General features: G+C 29.3%; 1 protein-coding gene across 1 annotated transcript; it reads left to right on the top strand.

Annotated features, from left to right (window-relative positions):
- The first annotated feature begins 16,871 nt into the window (after nucleotides 1–16,871).
- LOC114177119 (uncharacterized protein DDB_G0290685-like) lies at nucleotides 16,872–20,298 on the top strand. Its single transcript, XM_028062370.1, has 2 exons — nucleotides 16,872–17,134; nucleotides 17,672–20,298. Exon 2 carries the CDS (start codon nucleotides 17,717–17,719, stop codon nucleotides 20,063–20,065), a length of 2,349 nt encoding a protein of 782 aa, XP_027918171.1. The 5' UTR covers nucleotides 16,872–17,134; nucleotides 17,672–17,716; the 3' UTR covers nucleotides 20,066–20,298.
- The last annotated feature ends 3,890 nt before the right edge of the window (nucleotides 20,299–24,188 follow it).

Here is a 24,188-nt window from a genome sequence, read left to right on the forward strand (position 1 = left end):
TAACACCAGTCCATGCTTCCTCTGCTGTTATATTCTTCAACCTCTTTGTGGGAGATCGATTAAGAATATATGTTGCTGTAATAACTGCTTCTCCCCATAGAAACTTTGGAAGATTTTTGCTCTTGAGCATGCAACGTACCATATTCAGTAGTGTTATGTTCTTTCTCTCTGCAGTTCCATTGTGTTCAGGAGTGTAAGGAGGTGTGACCTCATGAACAATACCCTCATCCTCACAAAGCTTCTTAAAATAAGTAGATGTGTACTCTCCACCCCCATCTGATCTAAGACATCTGATTTTCTCACCACTTTATCTTTCAACTAAGGTCTTGAAACATTTAAACACCTCGAGTACTTCACTCTTTTGCTTAACAAGATATGTCCAAGCCTTCCTTGTTAAATCATCAACGAAAAGCACAAAGTACCTGTTGCCTCCAGGAGTTTCTGTTTGCATGGGATCACACACATCCGAGTGCACTACTTCAAGTTTGCTTGTTGTCTTTTGTGGCAGATATTTCGAAAAACTTCCCCTTGTTTGTTTACATTGAACACACTCTCTGCACACATTTTCAGGCACTTTAACCAGCGGAAGCCCTTTAACCATTGAGTCTTTACTCAAACGAGATAGGTCCTTGAAATTCAAGTGACCAAAACGCATATGCCATAACCATTCTGCATCCTTTTCTGAAAGGGCAAAGCATTGATGATTGACAGCACTCATTATAACACGAAAAGTCCTATTTTGGGAAAGTTTTGCTTTAATGGTTAACCTCCCATTCTGATCAAACACACTGAGGTAATTGTCCTCCATCTGCATCGTGAAACCTTTTTGTAAAAGTTGTCCCAGGCTTAGCAAATTTGTTTTTAACCCAGAGACATATAATACCTCTTCAATCACCACTTCCGTTCCACTACTATCCCGCAAAACAACCCTTCCAGAACCCTCTGCAGTCAAGCTTCTGTTATCTGCAAACTTGATCTTTCCATTAGCAACTTCCTTCATCTCCACGAAACACTCCTTTCGGCCAGTCATGTGGGTTGAACACCCCGAATCCAAATACCAGGAACTGCACTCTGCCTCATCTCCATCAGTCTTAGCCATTAACATGACTGGTTCAGAATCTGACGTTTCATCTTGCGCCAGGTGTGCTTGGTTTTTCGGTTTGTTCTTAGCTCCATCTCCCTTCCAACACTCCTTAGCAAAATGACCCAACTTTTGACAGTTAAAGCATCTCACCTTCCGTTTGTCGAACTTCCAATTCTATTCTCCATCAGAACCTTGATCTGTCTTGTGATCTTTACGTCTTTCTTGATCACTCGAGTCTTTCTTGTGTTGTTCTTGAGTTTCTTTACGCTTATCATTCTTCTTATTGTACTTCTTGGACCCTTTTTCTTTTCCACGATACTGAGATCGAGCCTGCAGAACTTGATCTTGAAACTGTTTGCGCTCATTTAGCCTGTGTTCATGTGACTCCAACGTATGTTGCAACTCTTCCAATCCCATGGTTTCCATATCTCGTGTTTCTTCAATAGCCACCACTATGTGATCGTATATCGGTGAGAGTGACCTTAGAATCTTATCAGCAACATATTGATCAGTGATTGTGTCCCGACACGCACGCATAGCATTCACATGCTCTTGCACTTTATCAAAGTAGTCTGCCACAGTATCATTATCCTCCATGGCCAAGCACTCAAATTGCCTTCGTAGAGTTTTCATTTTCACCTTCTTACTTCGATCACCATCACCATAGGTCTTGACTAAGATCTCTCATATTTCTCTGGCTGTTTCAGCCTTTGAAATCCTATGAAACACCTTCGGACCCACGCATTGGTAAAGAATATAACGAGCCTTACTGTCAAGTTTCTGCTGGGCTTTGTAATTTTTCTTCTCTTCGTCAGTTGCCTTTGCTCCCAATTCAGGCAATCCATCAAGCACAACATCTGCAACATCTTGGAAGCCAAAGATGGCTGCATCTTGATGCGTCAGTCATCGAACGACTTTCCGTCAAACACCGGCAACGCTCCCTGCATCATTCCTCCTACTCCAACCATGGCAGTTTCTTGATCGATAAACCCACGTGCCCCCTTTTAACAATCGTAGGTAGCTCTAGATACCATATAGGATTTTAGGAGAAAGAAGTAGAGTGGTATAGAGAGAGAGAATTCAATGTATTCTCATTATTAGAAACGTTATACAGAAGCTGTATTATATACAGAAAGCAACAGATCTAGGAACAGAAAAGTAAAAAAGTAGTTATGACAGGTGTGAGTGTTATAACAAATGGCAACAACAAAACGTTACACTTGACTTATATTCTAATATTTCATCCATGGCAAATGTACATTTGAGGAGATTAACTGTCATTTTGGAGTAATGTAAGGGTGAGGGGTTACCCCGATTCACAATTTAGGAGTGATGAAAGAAGGAAGAAAAGGGTATTCCTTATTATTCATAGAAGGAAATGTTTTTTTAAGAATATTTTGCATCAGTTGAGTTCAGAATTCATTTTATGAATATTTTGTTCATTAAAAAGATTGACTTTTATATTTGAAAGAAGAGAGATTAAAAGAAAATAAGAAATATAAGATATAAGATATGTGTAAAAATTTTATTAAATGTCAAAATAATAATTTTTTTATAAAAAATGATTGAGATGTAAATGAGAATAAAGATGATGACAGAAGGTAGATGGGATTCTGCGCTGTCCCGTCTTTCCTGGTTCTTACATCCTACCGTGCTCAAAATCTCAGATTTAATATTTTCTTTCTGCAGACATGACTAAACCAATAACACGATACAAAGTTTCGAATATACGAAATCTGCTTTAGTTTTTTTTTTCTTTGTAAAAATGCAAGTTATTAATAAGGATAAAAATAGGTTTCTAACTACATCGATTTGTCGCAGGCTTTATTAAATAAAATGATAAAAATAATATATATATATATATATATATATATATTAAAGTTATTTATGTTAAATCATGTTTTAGTTGTTAATTTGTAAAAAAATATTGATTTGGTCTTTTTTTTCTTAATTTTTATTTTGAAAATTTTGATGTAATCAAATTTTTTTCATTTGTACGTTAAAGATGTATAATGTGCGAGTTCATGATTTTATTAAATTTTTATTTATTTTATTTTTATTTAATTTAATTTAATTTTTATATTAATATTAAAAGTTTGTTATACGTCAAGTTGACGTTGTATCAGGTGACATAAATCATGAGAGAGATTGAAATTTTTGAAATTTTTTTAAATAATATATATATATATATATTAGAAATTTTTAAAATATTTTGAATTTCTTTTAGTTATATGTAATATATGTTAAGAATCGATGAAAATTAAATTAGTTATTTTTTTATTTTTTTTGTAAATTACAATATTTAATGCCAATAAATAATAAAACATAAAATTAAATACAATAAAAAATAAATATATTTATAAAGATATTTTTTATTTTTTTTCACTGTCTTTTGAGTTTTCCACAAATTAATCCCTCTCTTGTTCTCCTTTCTTCTTGTTTTTGAATAAAAAAGAAATAGATACAAACTCATTATTTTTACTCTCATTCTTTCATTTGTTCTCATCCATTCTTGAAAAAAATGATAACCTTTTTGTCTCACTTGAAATCTAAATATTTGTTTAATAGTTAACATTATTTTTTATCTCATGACCCTTTTATATATATTATTATTTTATGAATATAGAAGAAAAAAAAATATAGTATGTTTTTTCGAAACCTGATTTAATTATGGCTTGATTATCATATATATTTCTTTTAATAATTACGTATCAATTTTTTATTAGATTATGATAAATTATTTTTTATTCTTAAACTAAAAAAGAATATTGATGAAAAGAATATTAGTTTAATATTTCAACTTCAACATTTTCTTGTTGATGCTTCTAACCATCCAAATTTGAAACCATGCTTGAATTATGTCTATCTTTGACAAAAACATAAAGGTCAAGAACATTTTACTTGATTGATTGTCTACTTCGGATTATTTTAACTCTTTCTATTTCTACAATTAAACACAAAAGATCATTTTTTGCAATGAAAATTATCAAAACAAGATTGTAGAATAAAATAAAAGATGAATTTATTGCTTACAATATTATTATATACATTGAAAACGAAATAACTTCTTATTCAAAATTATTGATCAATTCGAGAATCTGAATGAATGAATGACAATTCTTTATATATATGATTTCTTTTATTTTATATATATATATATATATATATATATATATATATATATATATATATATATATACAGAATTATGTATTATTGACAATAATTAAATATATAAATTTTGAATGTACTATTTTGACTCCTCCTAAATTATTGGTGAAGATACACCACTGAGTGACAATGATGTGTGTCAGTAGAAGCAGTGTCACGCGTCACTATCACGATAGGTGCCATTTCTCATTTTCAATTTGGTACCTGTATTTTTATTTTGTCTCAATTTAGTCACAAATCAAATTCAATTTTTATATAAATGATATACAAATATTTTAATTAAATTTGATATTTTTATTAAATACTTTTAACAAGATTAAGTTTATTTAAATTTATAATTTACATCAAACTTTATCTAAAATTGTTTTAAAGTTGTTAATAGAAAAAAAAAATTCAAAATTAATTTCAACTAACAAATATGTTAAACTTGTTTGTCAATTGCATTTCACAAAATAAAATAAATTTATCAAAATTTTCAACTCCTTTTAAATTTATATTTTACATCAAACTTTATTTATATTTGTATTTTATTATATCATACTTTAATATATTGTTTTTTTATTCGAATTTATATTTCAAATGATTATATATTTTTAAAATATGTAAAGTTCAATAATTTCTATACAAACATTTGAGTTGATTTAAAAATAAATATTATAAAAAAATACAATTTAACTTTTTAAAAAAATTTAGAGGATGGTTTTCGTCGAGTAGATGTACAAATTTTAAGCTAACCAGTCAACAGGATATTATTATAGTCGGTGGCGGATCTTGGTCGAGAATTTTGAGGGAGCCAAAATAATACATTCAAAAATCTTGAATTCATTAATAGTTGAATGAGAACTAAAATTTGTAATTATTTCTTTTTCAATGTAAATAACTATATTATTGGCAAGAATTTTATCTTTCATTTTATTTTGCAATCTTATTTTTATAATCTTCATTGCAAAAAATGATCTTTCTATTTAGACGTAGAAACAAAAAAAGTTAAAATAAGATAAATTAAACGATTAATTAAGTAAAATGTCATTGACTTTCCTATTATTGTCAAAGATTGACATTACTCAAGAATGTTGATAATTTTTTTTAAATTCGGATGGTTATGAGTATCAACAATAAAATGTTGGGTTGAAATTTTAAACTAATCATTTCTTTATCAATATACCTATTCTTTTAAGTTTAATATTAAAAAATAATTTATCATAATCTACTAAAAAATTGAGACATGATTATTAAAAGAAAAATATTTGATAATCAAGCTACACTTAAAATTTGGTTTTGAAAAAACACATGGTATATTATTTTTCTTCTATATTGATACAAAATGAATACACAAAAGGATAATTAGATAAAAAAATAATATTAACTATTAAATTAATATTTAAGTATAAAATGAGAAAAAAGAGATTTTAAAAAAAAAATGAAAGAGAATAAATGATAAATAAGAGTAAAAATAATAATTTTATGTCTATCTTTTATATATTTTTTAGAAACAAAACAAAAATATATAAGACTATGAGATAAATATAATGTGTGGAAAACTAAAAAGATAATAAAGAAAAAATATGTATATTTTCTGTTTGACTAAACAAATAAAAACGTATATTTTTATTCTCTTTCCTACTGAATAATTTAAAAATCGTTTTATTAAATGCCATCAAAATAACATTGCTACAAAGACTTTTGACGAGTTCTACTTATCACTTACAGTACATCAGCAGTAAATGTAAAAAATAAGTACAAAAAGTTATAAGAAAACCAAACCAAAACTTATGATAAATAATTATAAACAAGCAAACCACACCTATTTTTGAAAAAGGAATACCTAATAAAACTAGTATTATAATTTATATCTCACTATGTAAAATTAAGTTTATTATCCAAACATCTAAAAATAATTATATTTTCTACTTTCTTTCTTTTTCCTGTCAAAACTATTCTTGTTTGATTGTTAGTAGTATAACTATTTCTTTTTAAATACTTGTATCTTTTAATCTATTGTGATCTTATTCCTAATTGAATTTTAACAAACTATTAGAACAAATTATTCAATAATTAAAAACAACTATATCATAAATTAAAACATTATATATATATATATATATATATATATATAATGGGTAAACAAGTGTTTAGACCCTAAACTTTCTCTCATTTCAAGTAGACACCTTAAATTTTAATTGATCCTTAACCTTTATCACATTTTTATTATAAACACTTTAAACTTCAATTTTATTTCAGGAAGCCCTTAAATTTGATTTTTTTTAAATAGCCATCCAGAATTCTAATTTCATTTTACTTAATTATTAAAATATATCAATTTTTCTGTAAATAATTTTCTTCTAATATGTTCAAGTTAAATAATGGACAATAAAAATTCAATAATTCATTGAAATTTTTTGTTTTAATTCATTTTTAATATTAGAATAGAATAGAAAATATAAATAAGTAAATTAACGAAAAACATTTAAAGACTAATCATTATAATCGATCTAAAAAATAACTTTTATCTCAAAACAGAATAAGTATAAACATGGTATAATTTTAATTTTAACTTATAGAAATTCTGTAACTCAAATTAATTAATCTGTTAATACAATTCTATTCGCTTGTTCGAAAAATTATTTATAAGAATTGGTTAAAGATTTCAATTTTTATATAATATAATATAAAATATGTTTACATAATGAGCTGACTATAAATTATTTTAAATATAATTTCTTACTTAATCATTATAAAATTTAATTTTATATATATATATATATATATATAATTAAATTTTATAATGATTAAGTAATATATATATATATATATATGTGTGTGTGTGTTTTTATCGAGGACTAGGATTTGATCCTTTCAGAATAACTTTCGATCAATTTGTTTAGTGGGAAAGCAAATATATGATTTTCAATTTGATTTTAAAGTATTTAAGTGTTTATGCATCAACAACGAAATATTTTTTTCTGACATGAAAGGTCATATTAACCTGCAACCACACAACATATAATGAAAAAATCTTACAAAATGATAGCTTTTGAGCCACTTGTCGAGAACAATTCATGATTAATTAAGAGCATTATTGTCTTTATTTCAAAGAATTACTCTGTTATTAGACAATAAAAATCTCAAAATTGGAGAAAAAACACTATCGTTGTCTAAAGACAACCAGAGGATAACATTATGTAAAAATTTATAAACACATAAACTACATCTCCATGTCTTTTGACCTCAAGTAGTACATACACATTTTTCGAAACAATAGTTAAACTCAAACCTCACAATACTCGATTACAAGAGTATAATAAAGGTCAAATACAAATTTAAAATGTGGACTTAGAGTCCATGATATAATCACCAAGATTCACTCCCTAGTTTATCCTAGGCCATGTGAAATTTTCCAATACATTATTTTCACTAGTCCAACGCTAAAAAACTATTTTTAACACATTTTTATTTCTTAATATCAATTATCTATCTTAGAATAAATTCTAATAAAAATAACATTTTAAAGCACAAAACTCAAAAAAGAAAGCAAGTCTAAAAGTTAAACAAAGACATAAATTTGCACTCATCACTTCTTATCTTTTGGCATTGCCTTAAGATATATAACAATGAGAACTTACACTTAATATTTCTCCTTCTGACCATACTGCCTTTTGTCATAATATTACTGTCCAAGATGAACCTTTCTACTTCAAAAGAAGTTGCTCAACATGATTGTTGGAAACAGGTTATGGATGCTAAGTTACATGCTCTTGACAGAAACCAGACTTGGATTTTAGTGCATCTTTCTGGCATCAAGCCAATTGGTTGCCGTTAGGTTTACAAACTCAAACATAATCCAGATGACATATTTGATAGGTTTAAAGCACGGTTGGTGTGGCTAAGGGTTTTACTCAAATCGAGGGACTTGATTATTTCGAAACCTTCTCCCCTGTTGTCAATCTTATTACTATACACATCCTTTTAGCCTTGGTCAGTGCTAGTGATTGGTTTATTCATCAGTTGGATGTTGATAATGCTTTCCTCCATAGAGACTTACATGAAGAGATCTAAATGAAGTCTCCACTTGGTATTTCTCTTCTATCAAATCCTTCTTTCTTTCGGCGTCTGATTGGATGATTACTTTACTTAAGTAACATCAGGCTTAATATTAGTTTTGTTGTCCAATAACTTAGCCAGTTTGTTTCTTCTCCTCATGAACCACATATGTAGCGACTTTATGGATCATTCTGTACTTAAAACATGCTCCTGGACATGACCTTTTGTACAAGTCAAACACCTCTCTTAAAATTTAGGCGTTTCTTGATTCTAATTGGGCAACATGTGCCACTACCAAACTCTCTATTTCTGGATATTGTGTTTTCTTAGGCACCTCTTTGGTTACTTGGAAGTTTAAGAAATAAACCACTGTTTCATGGTCTTCTTCTGAGGCTGAGTATCACGCCTTGGCATCTCTGACTTGTAAACTACAATGGATTCAATACCTCCTTCAAGATTTGCATTTTTTTGTTCCCACTCCATATACTACCTTTTGTGACAACAATTTCGCTATTCACATTGTCAAGAATCTCACTTTTCATGAGAGAACCAAACATATAGAACTCGATTGTCACATTATCCGACAAAAGTTTATTGGTGACCTTATCCACCTTCTCCATGTTTCTTCTACAAATCAACTTGTTGATATGTTTACTAAGTCATTGCATCCTTATGCTTTCCGGATTGTTACTTCCAAGTTGGACTTTTATAATATTCATGCCCACCTTAAGAGGGGTGATAGAGATATTATATTTTTTATACTCTTGTATTATTTGTAAATATTATGTTTTCATGATACATATTAAGTTTTCCTTTTTCTCTTCTATCTTTTGTACTCTGTATATTAAAGAAATTTATAATAAATCATGTGACAAGTTCTTTTTGAATTGATTGTTTTTTCACCAAACACATCTTATATGTGTTTTTGTATGTATTTTTTTTTTCTCATGACTTATAAATATTTAATATATATATATATATATATATATATATATATATATATATATATATATATATATTATAGAAATTTTTCCGGTGTCTTTCAACATCTACTCTCAACATTTACTCATGCAAAAAATTTAATGTCATGTCAAAGTACAATTATAGAAAAATCACAAAAACAAAAATAAGAGTAAGTTAACTATTTAATTAAATATGTAAGAGAGAACATTGAAACATATAAAACCACACATTAGGCCTTCAACGGTCGTCCATCTCGTCAAAATAAATATAAATTGATTTATGAAAGGCTGGAATTAAATTTAAATTCAAAATTAGTTATTTATTTTATCTGACAATCTATCATCTCTTTAATATTTTCTTTTCATCTTATGTGTACCATTTTAACTCAAAATAAATTTAACTAATTAAATAAATAAATCTTTCTTAATTTAATTTTATAAAAGAATTTCAGTATGTAATAAAAATCCTTTCAAATACAAGAAAACTTTTATCAAAAAGTCGAGAGAATGAATTTTTAACTAATTAAACTTGTAAGACCTTAAAATACTTATGAATATAAACAAAATACGTTAAACAAATTAAAGTAAAAGAAAACTTATTGTAAATCGGATTTTAACTGGTTATTTATTTTTACTTAATTACCTTTTGAACTATAGAGTATGTTTATAGTAAAGAAAATGTTCTAAAAACTTAAACAGAATACGAAGAAAAATTAATAAAAAATGAAAAGAAAAGCCAGATAGACTCACAGTTTAAAAAAATTTTGAAAAATAAAAATACAAGAAATTAGCTTTTTAACTACCATTTTGTGAATACCCTAAATGGATATTCGATTGATTAAATTGTTCAGACACGTTTTGCCTTTATGCATAAAAATGAGTTAGTACTAAGAAAAATATTTAAATGTTAATTTAGTCTTTATTTTTGTTAAATTTATTAATTTAATTCTAACTTTTTTTAATTTAATTTCATTTTTTATTAATTTTCGTTAATTTAGTTTTTAATAATATCATTTAAATAGTTAACGGTATGATATAATAATATAATTGTAATTTGTATTTAAAGATACTGTATAATGGTTACGTGAAACTATGAATAATATAATTGGAAAATATACCTTATGATAGTGTACGTAACTTTTCTCGGTTAAACAGAAGTTTGTCATGAAGTAAGCTAGAACCGCATACACCATATAGCTTCATGGGCGGATCTTTCTGATATTCAAGGTCATGGCTGTCCAAAATTTTTAATTTTTTTAAAAATATATTTAGTATATATTATATAAATAAAAGTTAAATTAGAAGAATTATTTATTCTTTTATAAAGTATAATATTTAATGTTAATAAATAATATAAAACTAAATTAAATATAATAAAGAATAAAAAAATTTATTGAGTTATTTTTATTATTTTTTAAGTTTATCATGTATTGTATCCATCTTTTATTTTTGCATGTTTTTTAAAAAGAAAAAATTAAAAAACTGGACGTAAATTTATTTTTTTGGTTTTCATTTTTTTCATGTGTTCTCTTCCATATATATCTTAAAATGAAAGAAGGTAATATTCTATTATATCTTAATAGTGAAATATCAGCTTTAGCTAGTATGTTTTTCATCTCATGAGTTTTTAGTATATATTTTTTTTATTAATCTAGAAGTAGAAATTATGTACTATATGTTTTTTTATAACTATTTTTGTAGTTGTGACTTAATTATCATATATTTTTCTTTTAGTAATTATGTTTCTCAATTTCCAATTATATTTTGATAAATTCTCTTTTAGTCTTAAATTCTTTTTTTAAAATGGGTATGTTGATGAAAAATGAAATAATAAATTCATTCTTTAAAGTGATGAAACCGAAGATACCCGTAAATATGAAAATAAAATAAATTTATTTGATATATTATCAAATGTGATATTAAAGATCCAACGATTGAATTAGACGAACCATCTTATATTGATTCTTTGGAACTTATATCAGACAAACATTCTCATCAAATATGAGAATATTTGATTAGTAAAACAAATGAAATCAAAAGGCTTAATTAAAATGATTTCATATCAAATACAATTTCAAAACTATCATATTTTTAAGGAGAAACATTCAAAAATATTTAAATACTAAATCATATATACTTTTATTACATTAGTGACAATGATTAAATATACAAAAATTTAGAATATATTATTTTGATCTTTCCAAAATTTTTAATTAAGTTATGCTTGTCTTTCATGGGAGGATAGAGCAAACAATATTGACAAAGGTGAATGCTATATCTCTGGAACTATAAATAGGTCTAGTTTGAGAGAGAACGGTAAGTTGAAAGAAGCTATCTCTATTACACCATAAAACTTAGTGCTTGATCTAAAAAATCCAATGGCGTTGCTTTACATTCTATATTTGTTGAGCTTTATCTAGAGAGTCAGCATTAACCAGGAAACTATACATGACAAAATGATGATAAAGTCATTGTGATAATCTAGCTAATAAAGAAGAGAAGCTTTATTGGTTAAAGGCGAATAGGAATTCTGTTATCCTAGAATTGAAAAGTTGAAGAGAAGAAGATCACGTGAGGGTGTGAGAAGTAGGAAGAGGAAGATGGTGTAAGTATTTATTTATCGTGGGTGGAATCAAAAAGAAAAAAGAGAATGTTGGTGCGAAGGTAAAGAGAGAGAGAGACAGAGTCAACTGAAAAGCTGAGGGACCACGTGAACCAAAAGGGGATTCTGATTCTTTTATCATCTCATGCCTTGTGCCTTTCACTTTAGTTCTAGTTTTTTTGTGCTGTAAATATCAGCGATACTTTTGAAATTGCCCCATCCCTGTGCTCTGCTGTGGCGTGGAAAAACAAGTCATACTCTAGTTCCAATCTGATGCTGATTGGTCTGAGCCAACCTGAACTACCACACCCACATCATTGTCTAACGCCTTTGTCTGCACCTCTTACCCATCCAAACACCAACCTATTCTTTTTTATGCATTTTCAAAACTTTTGGGCCTCCATGGCTTCTCGCAACACCACTTTACCCCATGGAAACCTTTACAATATCAAGGAAGCTAGAAACTGCAACTACGTTATTTTCCTTAATGGGTGAAAGTTGAAAAAACATGAGCAGCAAACATTGTAAGAAATGGAGCTAAAATTTGAACTCGGATGTAAGTCAGAGATAGGAGAAGAGCAGTGTCAGCCTCAAACACTGCCAGTTTGGCAACCTGTTAGTCTGCCAAAACAAAAATTGAAATTCGATGGCCACAATCACCATGTGTTGGCAAAGCTTTCCTAATCCAATGTAATGTTCAAGTTCACATTTTGAGTAGTGTATGTGTTTTGTTAAAACTTTCTAAAATAATGCGTCATTTATGTTTGGACTTTTTACTCTGAAAAACAAGTTAATAGTAAAATGTAGTATAAAATTTCTGATCCATTACGAAAGTTAATTTAATCCAAAATCAATTCTACAATTTATATATGTGAATATTTACTACAATCACCATGATATTCCAACCTGTTTCTTTTTAAGACCTTAATTTACAAATACACAATTATTACGGTAACTTTTACGTAAAAGTGGTAAACCTTTTTGTGTCATCTTTCTAATAAAAATAAAAAATCTTCTAATATTACGCAACTATCAAAGTCATACATCCAATATTTATTAAATTCGGATAACAATTTTCAAATCAACTTTTCATTTTTTGAAGAAAAAAATTATTACTCCCTTCTTTCATATTATTCCACGTGAAACTTTTTACTTGAGAACTAATAGAAAGCATAAATATATTTAAATAGGGAAAAGTCAATGACAACTTAGTACAATAATTAAGTTATCAAATACATTAGTTTATCATGACAAACCATATACAAGTTGAATTATGGTCAAGTGCACATGTATTTGACTTATATAATTATTAAGAGACAAGCTTGAAAATTTTTAAGAGCGCTATAATTTTTCATTCAATTTTACACAAATGGACTAACATTTTAAATTTTACAAATATGAATAAGTTGCGTCAAGTTGGCATGATATCATTAAGAAAAAAAATTTACAATGAAAGAACGACTCTCGATTTTTCAAAGTGAATAATAAAATTTGTGTATGAATATAGAAGTCGTGTGCATCAAACACAACTTTGATAACTATTAATCTATGTTTTTCTATTTTTAGTGTTGAAATAAAGTTGTGTCGATGATGTACGACTATAATGTATTTTAAGTTTATTGAAGTCATGCAAGTAAGAGTGATCATAGATTGAATTTTTCAAAATTCAAACTAGATTCAATCTAGATCCAAACCAAATCAAGACATATATTGGATTTAAAATCTAAATTCATTTTAACTATATCACATTGATTTAAATATTTTCAAATTCTTTAAGGAAGAAATATAGATTAAATACACTTTCTCAATGACATTAATTTTGACCTAAGATTGACCTAATATGTGGTTAACCCAATTCAGCTTAATATGGTCTCAAACCAATGTAAGCCTAATACATCGGTCGATCACTAATCCAACTTGAGTTTAATTAACTTGTCCCAATCCCTCTTGATCCCATGTGAGTCTAACTTAATTTGAACCAACCAAACCAAGCTTGTTTTGGGCCCAATTTCACTCGACTCAAATGAGACGCAAGCCAACTCGTTTTAAGCTCGGCCTAAGCCAACTTAGCTCTACTTAGGCCCAAGTTAATTATACTCAACTTGGACCCAACTATATTTGGTCTTAATCAGGTTGGGTGCGATGTGATCTTAATTCAACTAAGCTTGACCCAGTCTTAACCAAATTAGGAAAGACCTAGGTTTAGTCTAACTTAACTGAAGGTGGATCGATACAAACTAAAATGATTATGGACTTATCCCAACTTATCTGAATGATATTCACTTACCTCAACTTAAGTCTAGACTGATTTTACTCAACTTAAATGTAGACTAATTCGTTTAAATTTGAATCAAAGCTTTTTTTTTATCTCAATTTAAACCAAATTCACTTGACTCCGCACGAAGGCCCACTTGAAAGACCCACTACAAGTTGGTATGATTGACATAGTTAATTTAAAACTAAATACATTTTTTTATAAAAAATCTAACAGAATTAAATAATAACTTTTGACTAACTTTTAGATGATAATAAAATAAAATTTTTAAATAAATATAAGTCCCAAGTTTTTGTTTATTGACATCAGAACATACTAAAAAAGTAGTAGAGAAAACAAATTTATTACGGTACGTGTCCATCAATATTAAACAAAAATTTTGATTAGATAAATATATAATAGTTTTGTTAGCTTTTAGTATCTATTTTATCTTATTTCTAATAAAATAAATTAAAAACGGTGTTAACTAACAGAAAGAATTAAAAGCAAATATTTTTTTCTAACTTTTTTTCGCAGTAATACTTTGAGAAAGAAAGAAGTGTGTGAGAAAAGGAAGAATTAGAGTTATATTCTTCCTTAAGTATTTATTTTCTAATGTATTTATTTTTATTTAAATTTAATCTGTTTTTTATTGAACAAGATTTTTTTGTTTGTAAAAATTTAGATGTTTTTTTTATTGAATTAAGGTAGTTATGTTACTCAACTTCAGTTATCACTGTTAATCTCAATAAGTGGAGTAATAAGTGAGTGAGACTCTAGTTTACTATAATTAACTTGCATTTGTTTATTAATTTGACCACTCACTAGTTCCGTCACCTGATACATTTTAGCATTTTGTTTTTGCCAAGATAATCTCCCATAATAAAATACTAAAATAGAGATATCTGCATCAACATTTCTTTAAATATCATAAAGATAAATATGATGACCAGACTATATATTGAAAAGTTCAATTCAAAATAAATATCATACAGATAAATCTAATGACCAGACGATATATTGAAAAATCTGAACACCTTCTATTCAAGGTGCATGTTTGCATTCCAACATAAATTTAATTTCCAATATTTGATATATATAATAGTTTATTTTCAAATTTCATTCTATTTTGTCATTATTTACGTATGATTCCATTGTAAGTACTTATAAGTTCTTCATTCTTTACTGTCTCACTTGTCCGTTTTATGTTAAAAGAACCACCTTCTCCTATAAGCTTTAACCAAAGTTGACTTTTCAAAATTAAATTTTAAAACAAGACAATGCCATGATAAACTATATATATATATAAAGAAATCAGTTAAGAATCCAATATGAAATGGAAAATGAGACCTTAATCTATTGAAGTGGACCAACAACGTGATTGGGCTTCACAAGTCTACATTAGGTTTGTCTTCTTTAACAGCACTGCTTACCCACTTGGGCAAACCCGGACCAATGCACAAATAGATACCTAACCTCATAAAATAGTCTCTATATAATTTTGGTTGTGGAGGACGTGTGTTTTCCACTATAAATTATTTTATGTAAGTATAAAACGTGTGAACTGTAATCCTGAACTATATAAAGAGGAACAGAGTTTGAATTATGAAAGAAAATTAAGATCCATCCATGGCAGAAAAAAGTTAGCATAGCAATTTTCTCCTCCACCGTTGTCTAATACTCTGTCACCAAATCCTACTACATCTGACCTAGTTTAGGTCTTTAAAGGGTTCAACATTGATCTTACAAAACAAAATCAACGCTGTAGTTGATTGATAATCGTTTTTTTTTTTCATAAATGTAATCAGATATTCAATTTTTTATGTTGTGCATAAAAAAAATTATTAATTTTTTTCGAATGAATTTCTGTATTTTGAAAAAAAGAAATTATTCTGAGTCAAAACTACCTTGAATTGGTAGATATTTGAGGCACTGCCACTAAATAAGGTTTTACGTTGCGGTGGTCAAGATAGGAAGCAACCAACTTCCACTTCAACCCTATCTTATTGATATGGCAAAGTAACTAACATGAAGTTTTCTATTTATATAAAATATATAATTAAACATAAAAAATATAAAATATCGACTATATATTTTATATCTGTAAATTTTAATTTTAACTTCACGAATATATTCGGACACCACTCATTTGTATTATTTAAATGTTATTAAATTTTTACTTTTTTTTTTCTAAAGTAAAAAGATACAGACCGCTTTTCTTTATAAGTTCGATTGGATCGGACGGTGGAAGAGTGTAACCGACATCGTCAATGGCCAGGATTTGTGGAATGTCACGTGTCCGATTTGGATCCACCAAGTGCTATTGCTTTGCCAAACACAACGTCGTTTAGGACTCAACAATTTAAAGTTTACCTTTGAGTGACAAAACAGTTAAACCGATTAACGTGTAAAAATCTACATATATCACACTATACACTACATCATGTTATCTTTAAATAAAAAGTAATCTTTTTATTTCATAATACAAAATAAATAATTAAATAATATCTTTTTATTTAAAAAGGCTAAATAACTTTTTCTCTAAAATAACAGTTACATATTTTTTAATATTACTTTTAAAAAATTATATATATTAAATTATATTACATTTCTATTTATTATTTTTTTATTACACATAAAAATAAAATTATATAAGTTAATGTAATAAAAAAATGTGAACATAAATGTGGAAGCTAACTTGTTTTCACTATTCTAAAATAAAAAATTTGTGTACAAGAAGGTTGTTGAGTTGCTATAAATAAGTGAGAAGCCTAGCATTGTGATTTGCCATTTTGTCAGTGAAAAATTATTGTTAAATCTGGTTTTCGTTCCTGTTGCAGTGAAGGGATCAGATCCAGCAGCATTCCCACTGAGAGAAACTCCAAATACAAATTAAGGTTTTGTGATCTCTCTCATTCATTCTCAGTGCTGTCGAAGACGGTGGTCTGCAACTGCCTCTTGTAAGCACTGTTCCACCCTACTCAGAAGGATTCCTCTTTCTTGAACACTCACTTTTTATCAGGTATGTGTGTATGTATTTGCGTTGCAATTCTTATGTGTGCATGTACCATTGCTAATATCTCAAGGAATATTCAGTTTTGATTTACTTGGAACTGCTAACTCAATTATGATCTTGTTGAGAAGAGCCAGTCTAGATCTGGGTACACCTGTGAATGCCTTTTAGTGTGCCATACATTATCACCTATTCTATTTTGTTTTTGTTTCTGTTCATACACATGTTCCTTTGTTGATCTAGATTTGGCTACTGGATACCAGTATATTATGCGATTTGGCCTGTCTTCTATTGCCATTGATTTGAATTTAGGACGTGTATGCATAATCTTGTTACTTCTAAAGATGGCGTTTTAAACCCTGTGTTATTTAATATCAGCAGCAGTTCAACTGATAGAAACATTCTTTTGTTTATAATACATAGATAAGCTTTAAATTTGTGGATATTTCTTTTCTTTGCCAAGTTCATGGTTATTAATTATGTTGAGTTGAGTTGCTAGTTGTGATTGTGTGAGCCCCTCAAAGAATTTGATATTCATATGGGCAGGTAAATTGGAAAGAAGTCAAATTTGGTGGGTGAGGAATTTCCAGCATGTTCAGGTTATCTCCCCGGAGGAGTCAAAGATCCAAAGGAGGCTTCAAGGTGAAGCATGCTCTACAGTTATGTGTTCTGCTTGGCGTTTGTATCTGGCTAGTCTACCAAATCAAACACTCTAATGACAAGAAATCATCCTTTGTTGAAAGCACGAAGACTGGCGGTGATGTTATCAAGTTGGGGAGGAAGGACCTTCATCCTGGCGTGGAGAAAACTCCAGTGGTAGATGCAAGGCACAAGGAGGAGGAGGAGGATGAACAACAAGAAAACAAGCACGAAGAGGTACACAAACTGGATGATGTTAATGGTGTGGAAGATGAGGTCCTAAAGCATGATGAGCAAAGTAACAATGAAGAGAATTCTGAGCACAGACAGGATTCAATAGACCAAGGAACTGAAGAAAATTCTGAAAATGCTAGGACAAAAGGGGAAGCTGAACATCATAATGAGCAATTTTTTGGAGAGAATGAAAATATGGAAAACAAGGAGAGTGAGAGTACATTGAAGGATAATGAGGAGAACAGAAGTGAAACGGAGGACAAAGAAACTGGAGAAGTTAAAGAAGAAAAGAATGAGCCGGAGAATGACAATATGGATAACAATGAGAGTGACAATGCAATGAAGGAGAATGAAGAGAACAAAAGCGAAGGGGAGAACAATGAAACTGGAGACACTAGTGAAGAGAAAAGTCAGCAAGCTAATGAAGAGACGGAGAATAAAGATAAGGAAAATGAAGAGGTGAAACAGAATGAAACTGAAGAGAAGGACAATGTGGAGGGAAATCATGAGCAAGATAGTAAAGAAATGACAGATGAGAACAATCATGGAGAAAGTGGGGGAGAAGAGCAAGACAAAGTTCAGGAAGAGACTACATCTAAAGATCAGGTTCAGGACGGGGGCAAAAATGAGGAGGAGCATAGAGAGGAAAATTATGCTGGAGATAATGCTTCTAGTGCTGTAGACCACAAACCGCAAGACACGGATGACAATTCTAAGACAGAAGAAGAATCTGATAAAAAGGAAAACAATGAGTTCGAGCTAGAGTCTCAGAAGAATGCTGACACTAAAGAAGGGGTTGATTCTAGCGTCACAACAAACAGCCAAGGAAATGAAAGTGATGCTGAAAATAAGACACAGTCAGAGAATGAGTCACAGAAAAGTTCCACGTCAGAATCAGAACAACAAGAGAAAAATGATTCCACAAAGGATAGTGTAGATACTCTAGATTCATCACAGCAGAATGGGATTGACACATCATCTCATAATACTGAAGCATCAGAAAATGAAAACAACTCCAAAGTAGAGGACTCCAACAACTCCAATGTAGAGGACTCCAACATACAGAATGCAACACTAAAAACCGAAGATTCTTCTTCTTCTAACTCAGAAGAAGCGTGGAAGAAAGCTGAAACAGATGAAAGCAATGCAAACGATGGTGAATACAAGGACACAACAAGTAATGCTGCTCAGAATGAAAACCCAAGCAACGATTCTGTCCAAGAAGGAAAGCAGGAAAATGTTGCATCATCCGACAATAACAACAAAGATGCTAGCAATGATGTTCAACTCACTTCTTCTGATACTTCCTCAGAACAAAAGAAAGATGAAGCCGCAAATGTAGAAAGTAATACAAATTCTGCGCAGAATGACAATGCTGATCAAACCAACGCAAACGGTGATGGAAGTGCTAATGACAACAAAGACACTAGCCAGTCTGATTCTTCATCTGAGCAAAACAAAGAGGGATCCTCCAACTCGGATAACAGCAGTACTAGCCAGTCTGGCACTTCATCTGAGAAAAACAACGAGGAATCCTCAAACTCAGATAACAGCAATGATTCTAACCCGTCTGAGCAAAACAAAGAGGGATCCTCAAACTCAGATAACAGCAATGATGCTAGCCAGTCTCATACTTCTTCTGAGCAAAACAATAAGGAAACCTCAAACTCAGATAACGGCAGTGATTCTAACGAGAATGCCTCTGAAAACAAGGAAAATGAAAATGACAATGGGAATCATAATGGTGAAGCACAAGACAATGCTTCGGGTTCATCCATTCCGGAAGAGAAAGATGCATCTTCAAATAACAATGCTGATGCAGGGCAGGGTGAGAATGATAACACAGTTCAGAGCAAGACTAGTGAAAATGAAGACGGTGCTCAAAACAAAACAGTGGAGTCACAAAAGGAGGAGGAATCTGCACACTCCAATGGAGACAGCAATTCTAACTTGAATGATCAAGGAAGTTCTGATCATTCAATCACTCATGAGGATAAAGAATCTCGCGTGGATTTGCCACAATCACATGAAGAAAGCAATCAAATTAAGGATACTGCAGCACAGTGATAATTCTAATAGAATAACTGTATGCAGCTTCTTTTGGTCCTACTTCTTTTTCGAATTTTGTTGAGTTTCTTTAGTTGGTTATTATGATGTCAAGCTTTTTTGTTTTCAAAGTCAGATTAAGAATTTCTACAGCTTTCTTTGTATAAATTATTCGCTATTCTTCATATGTAACCTGAACCCTTATGGAAACAATAATTACCACTTTTAGAATATCATCAGAGCAAAGTTCCTCATCTTTCTACTACTGGACCTTTTCGTACTGTTATTTTGGAAAGGTTATTGAATCATAACGCAAGGCAAGAATCATTTGGCTAATTTGTTAGTTGTAAATGATTTGTAGTGTGAAGATATTAGTTTTGAACTGGAAAATGATCAGAAATAGTGCAAAATAAAATTATAACTGTCTGTGAAGCACTTTTTTTAGAACATTGAATAAAATAAATGAATTACCCAAATATAGTGCAAAAATAACTATGAATCCCATTTTATGAAAAGGAAAATCGAACAGTTAGTTAGATATCTCCATCATGTGTTTAATAAGCATCGCATTGGAAGAATTATAGGCATTCATTCGTGATTCAGAAAATGACATGAATGGTAAGACTCCAATATTTGTTCTGCTTTCTCAAGCGATTAATGAATAGCTTACTATGGTTTCTACATCTACACTGCAAAAACACGACTACTTATGACAACAGCTGGTGAAAATGAAAAGACTAAAGAGAAGGAGTTTGCACCTTAAACTGGATTTCATAGCATAAGGGAACATCAAGTCCCTTTTCAAAGTTAACACTTTTACATTTCTTAACCTCTTTTTCAAATATGGACTTTTAAAATTTTGTCTTTTGCTGCCTCCGTGACTGGGTTGAGACATGTTGATATTGACAATTGACACCAAAAGAAATGTGATGATGTTTGAGTTGAAAAACAGAAAGAGTTCAAATGCAGGCAACAATGGAGAAGCTATTGGCAGTTGGCCTTTCCTTAACTAGATGGCGCCTCTACAACTAACCAAATACAACGATGATAGAACTGTCATAACGGCTGCATGCTTAAATGTCACTTGCGTTAGGAAAGCAACTGCACCATCTTCAAGAAGAAGACACTAAACTAACAGTAACGAAAGATTTAAGATTTAGTCAAATTAAATTAACAATTACTTTAGTATTGTCGATAAAAACATCTACAATTGTACAAAAGTTTCTTTTTCTTCCTTTTGGTGGAGAAGACGGTTCACAAACAAGGACTATTTATATACCATTTTTATTAAGAATTACATCCATTAAATACATCTACTATCTAAACCATAATTAAAGAACTCTATTACATGTCATAATCATCATTAGAAGCACTTGTAACCTTTTCAATCTCCCAATACACTTAATTCTCCTAACATTATTAAATGCAACTACTCACATTTATGTTTACTCAACAAAATCTTCCCGTGAACTTAAATAGTTTTCTTGTCCTTCATTCCAGTCATCATCTTGCTATTTTCGAACAGAGTGGCCGGCAATGACTTTGTAAACATATATGCAACTTGTGCTTGACTTCCTATGTGCTCTAACTCCACATTTCCTTCTTTTACTTGCTCTAGGACAAAGTGAAATCGAACATCAATATGTTTGCTTCTCTCATGATTGACCAGGCTCTTCACTAATTCAACGGTTGATTTGTTATCAACTTGAATCACAATCCCCTTCCCTTGCTTCATCTCTAGCTTGCTTAGAAGATTTCTAAGTCAAACTGCATGGCGCAAACACTCCAATATGCTAAAACGTACTCGACTGGCTTTGCAAGTTGATAGAGTTACAAGGGGTTGCTTCTTCGAAAGCCAGATGAATGTTGTGTTTCCCATAAACAATATTGTCGCAACCGAAATTGTGACAGTACAACGAACCAAAAATAAAATTTGAAAAAACAGAGTTTGGAGTTGTCACCATAGTTTATTCCAGAAAACTACAACTAAACAAAAAAGATAAGACAAGGTATGCAAAAAACCATATTTTGGATTAGGGAGTCTGTTACGCATGAGGGAAGGTATTGACACCTTACTGCGTCCATCCTAAGACGGACATTTAATTAAAGGTGCGAAAATATATGATTTATCAAAATGTTTATTTTCCCCAAAAATAATAACAGAAAAATGTACAAAAGAAAAAAAAAGTTTTTTGAGTCCTACAAGGATTAATCCCAGCTCATACCATTCTCCATTTTACGTAGTGTTCTCTGAACAACTATTCAGAAAACTATTTAAAAATGATTTGATTTTGTTGGAAGTGAATCTAACAAGGATTGACCTTAATCCTACATATCTCCATTTACAATGGATAATCAAGGATCACATGTTCTTACGAAGAACTATTTTGAGAAATTAATTAATTTTTAGTTGGTGAACCCGACAAGAATTGATCTTGTTCATACGTATTTCCATTTATAATGGAAAATCAAGGATCATTAGTTTTTAAAGATCCTTTTGTAAATTGTTGATTTGATTTTTTATTTTTATATAATTTTGAAAAGATTTTTATGTTTTTAGTATTTTTAATTATTTGAAAATGAATATCATGCGACGCAAGCAGCCGGATAGACAATAAAATTAAATAAAGTAAATTATTTTTTTATTTTTAGTTCTTTATATTTTTAATATTTTCTAGAAAAAGAAATTTGAAAATTAGTGTCACGCGGGCACTAGCGACCGAGTAAACACGAAAAGAAATGAAAAAAGGTATTTTTTATGATTTTTAGATTAAGATATGAATGAATAATATAAAATAATATCCCTAAACCAAAAGAATGAGATTAGATGTAAAACAAAAACTCGTACAATATTAAAAAAATATATAATAAAGATTAGGAATGCATCAATCAAAAGAAAATAATGACAATGACATACCTTCTAAACTTTTCAATACCTCTTCTTTCGTGTTAATCTCACTCTTTTTAACTACCAAACAAGAAAGAGGAAATATAGAGAACATTTTCTTTTTTCCTTGGATTCTTTTTCACATGACAAATTGTGTATTTGTATCCACATATTGCAATACCAATGTAATTGTAGTCTTAATTGTAATGAACAATGTAATAAAGGAATTGCTCATGATAGCATCACATTACACTGATCAAATCACAGCAAATCAGAACATACTATCAATCATCATCAGTAATATTGATTTTTATTTTTGATCGACAAAGAATTAAATTAAATTAATAATAGAGCACTTGAGGAGTCCTCTAACCCATTTACAAATACTCGTTAGAAGATATATGACTTCTAATTATTAGAATCATATCATTATTTCCTATCTATTAGGAGCAAAGGGTAGAAAAACAAAGAGTGAAAACTAAAATATGTTGGGTTATTGAGTTCATGAAGAAGGGTGTGATAATTAAAAACAAATTGGGCTTTCTTTCTTTTTTTTTTTCACCTCTTTTTCTTCTAAATTTAAAGTTTAAAAATCTTTAAAAAAGATTTTATTGCATCGATTCTTATTTACCGCTATCTAAAGAAACATTTTTTATTTTTTTATTTTTTTCAAAAGTAAATATATTCATCCACACGAAATTCAATGTTAACACTTTACAATCTCCTAACACAATTCTATGAACACTATTAATGCAATTATTTTCACATTTAAGTTTATAAAAGAATAGAAATAAGATACATATAATGATAATATATAAATTTTTATAATGATAATAATTTATAAATTTTATATTAACAATATTTAATAAATTTAACTTTATTTTAGATTCAAACAATAAATTATCATATTTTTAAAAAAATTTATACATAATATATTATATTCTATTATTTTCAACAGATCTTATCTATCATAAACGGCACTACCACCAACCATTCTTTATTATTCTTTTACTATTTTCATAATTTTTTCATTATAACTATTTATTATCTTTTATAACATAATTTAACAATTTAAATTTTAAAAAATCAAAATCATACTCAATAATATTTTATTTGAATAATTTAAATATTTAATATTCATATTTGTCATTAATTAACACTTTTTAACTTTTGGTTACCATCATTTAATAACATGAATAATACTTTGATCATCATGTTATAAAATAAATAAATTATATTTATTATATACAATAAATA

The sequence above is a fragment of the Vigna unguiculata genome, chromosome 3, assembly GCF_004118075.2.
Source record: "Vigna unguiculata cultivar IT97K-499-35 chromosome 3, ASM411807v1, whole genome shotgun sequence".
Lineage (NCBI taxonomy): Eukaryota > Viridiplantae > Streptophyta > Magnoliopsida > Fabales > Fabaceae > Vigna > Vigna unguiculata.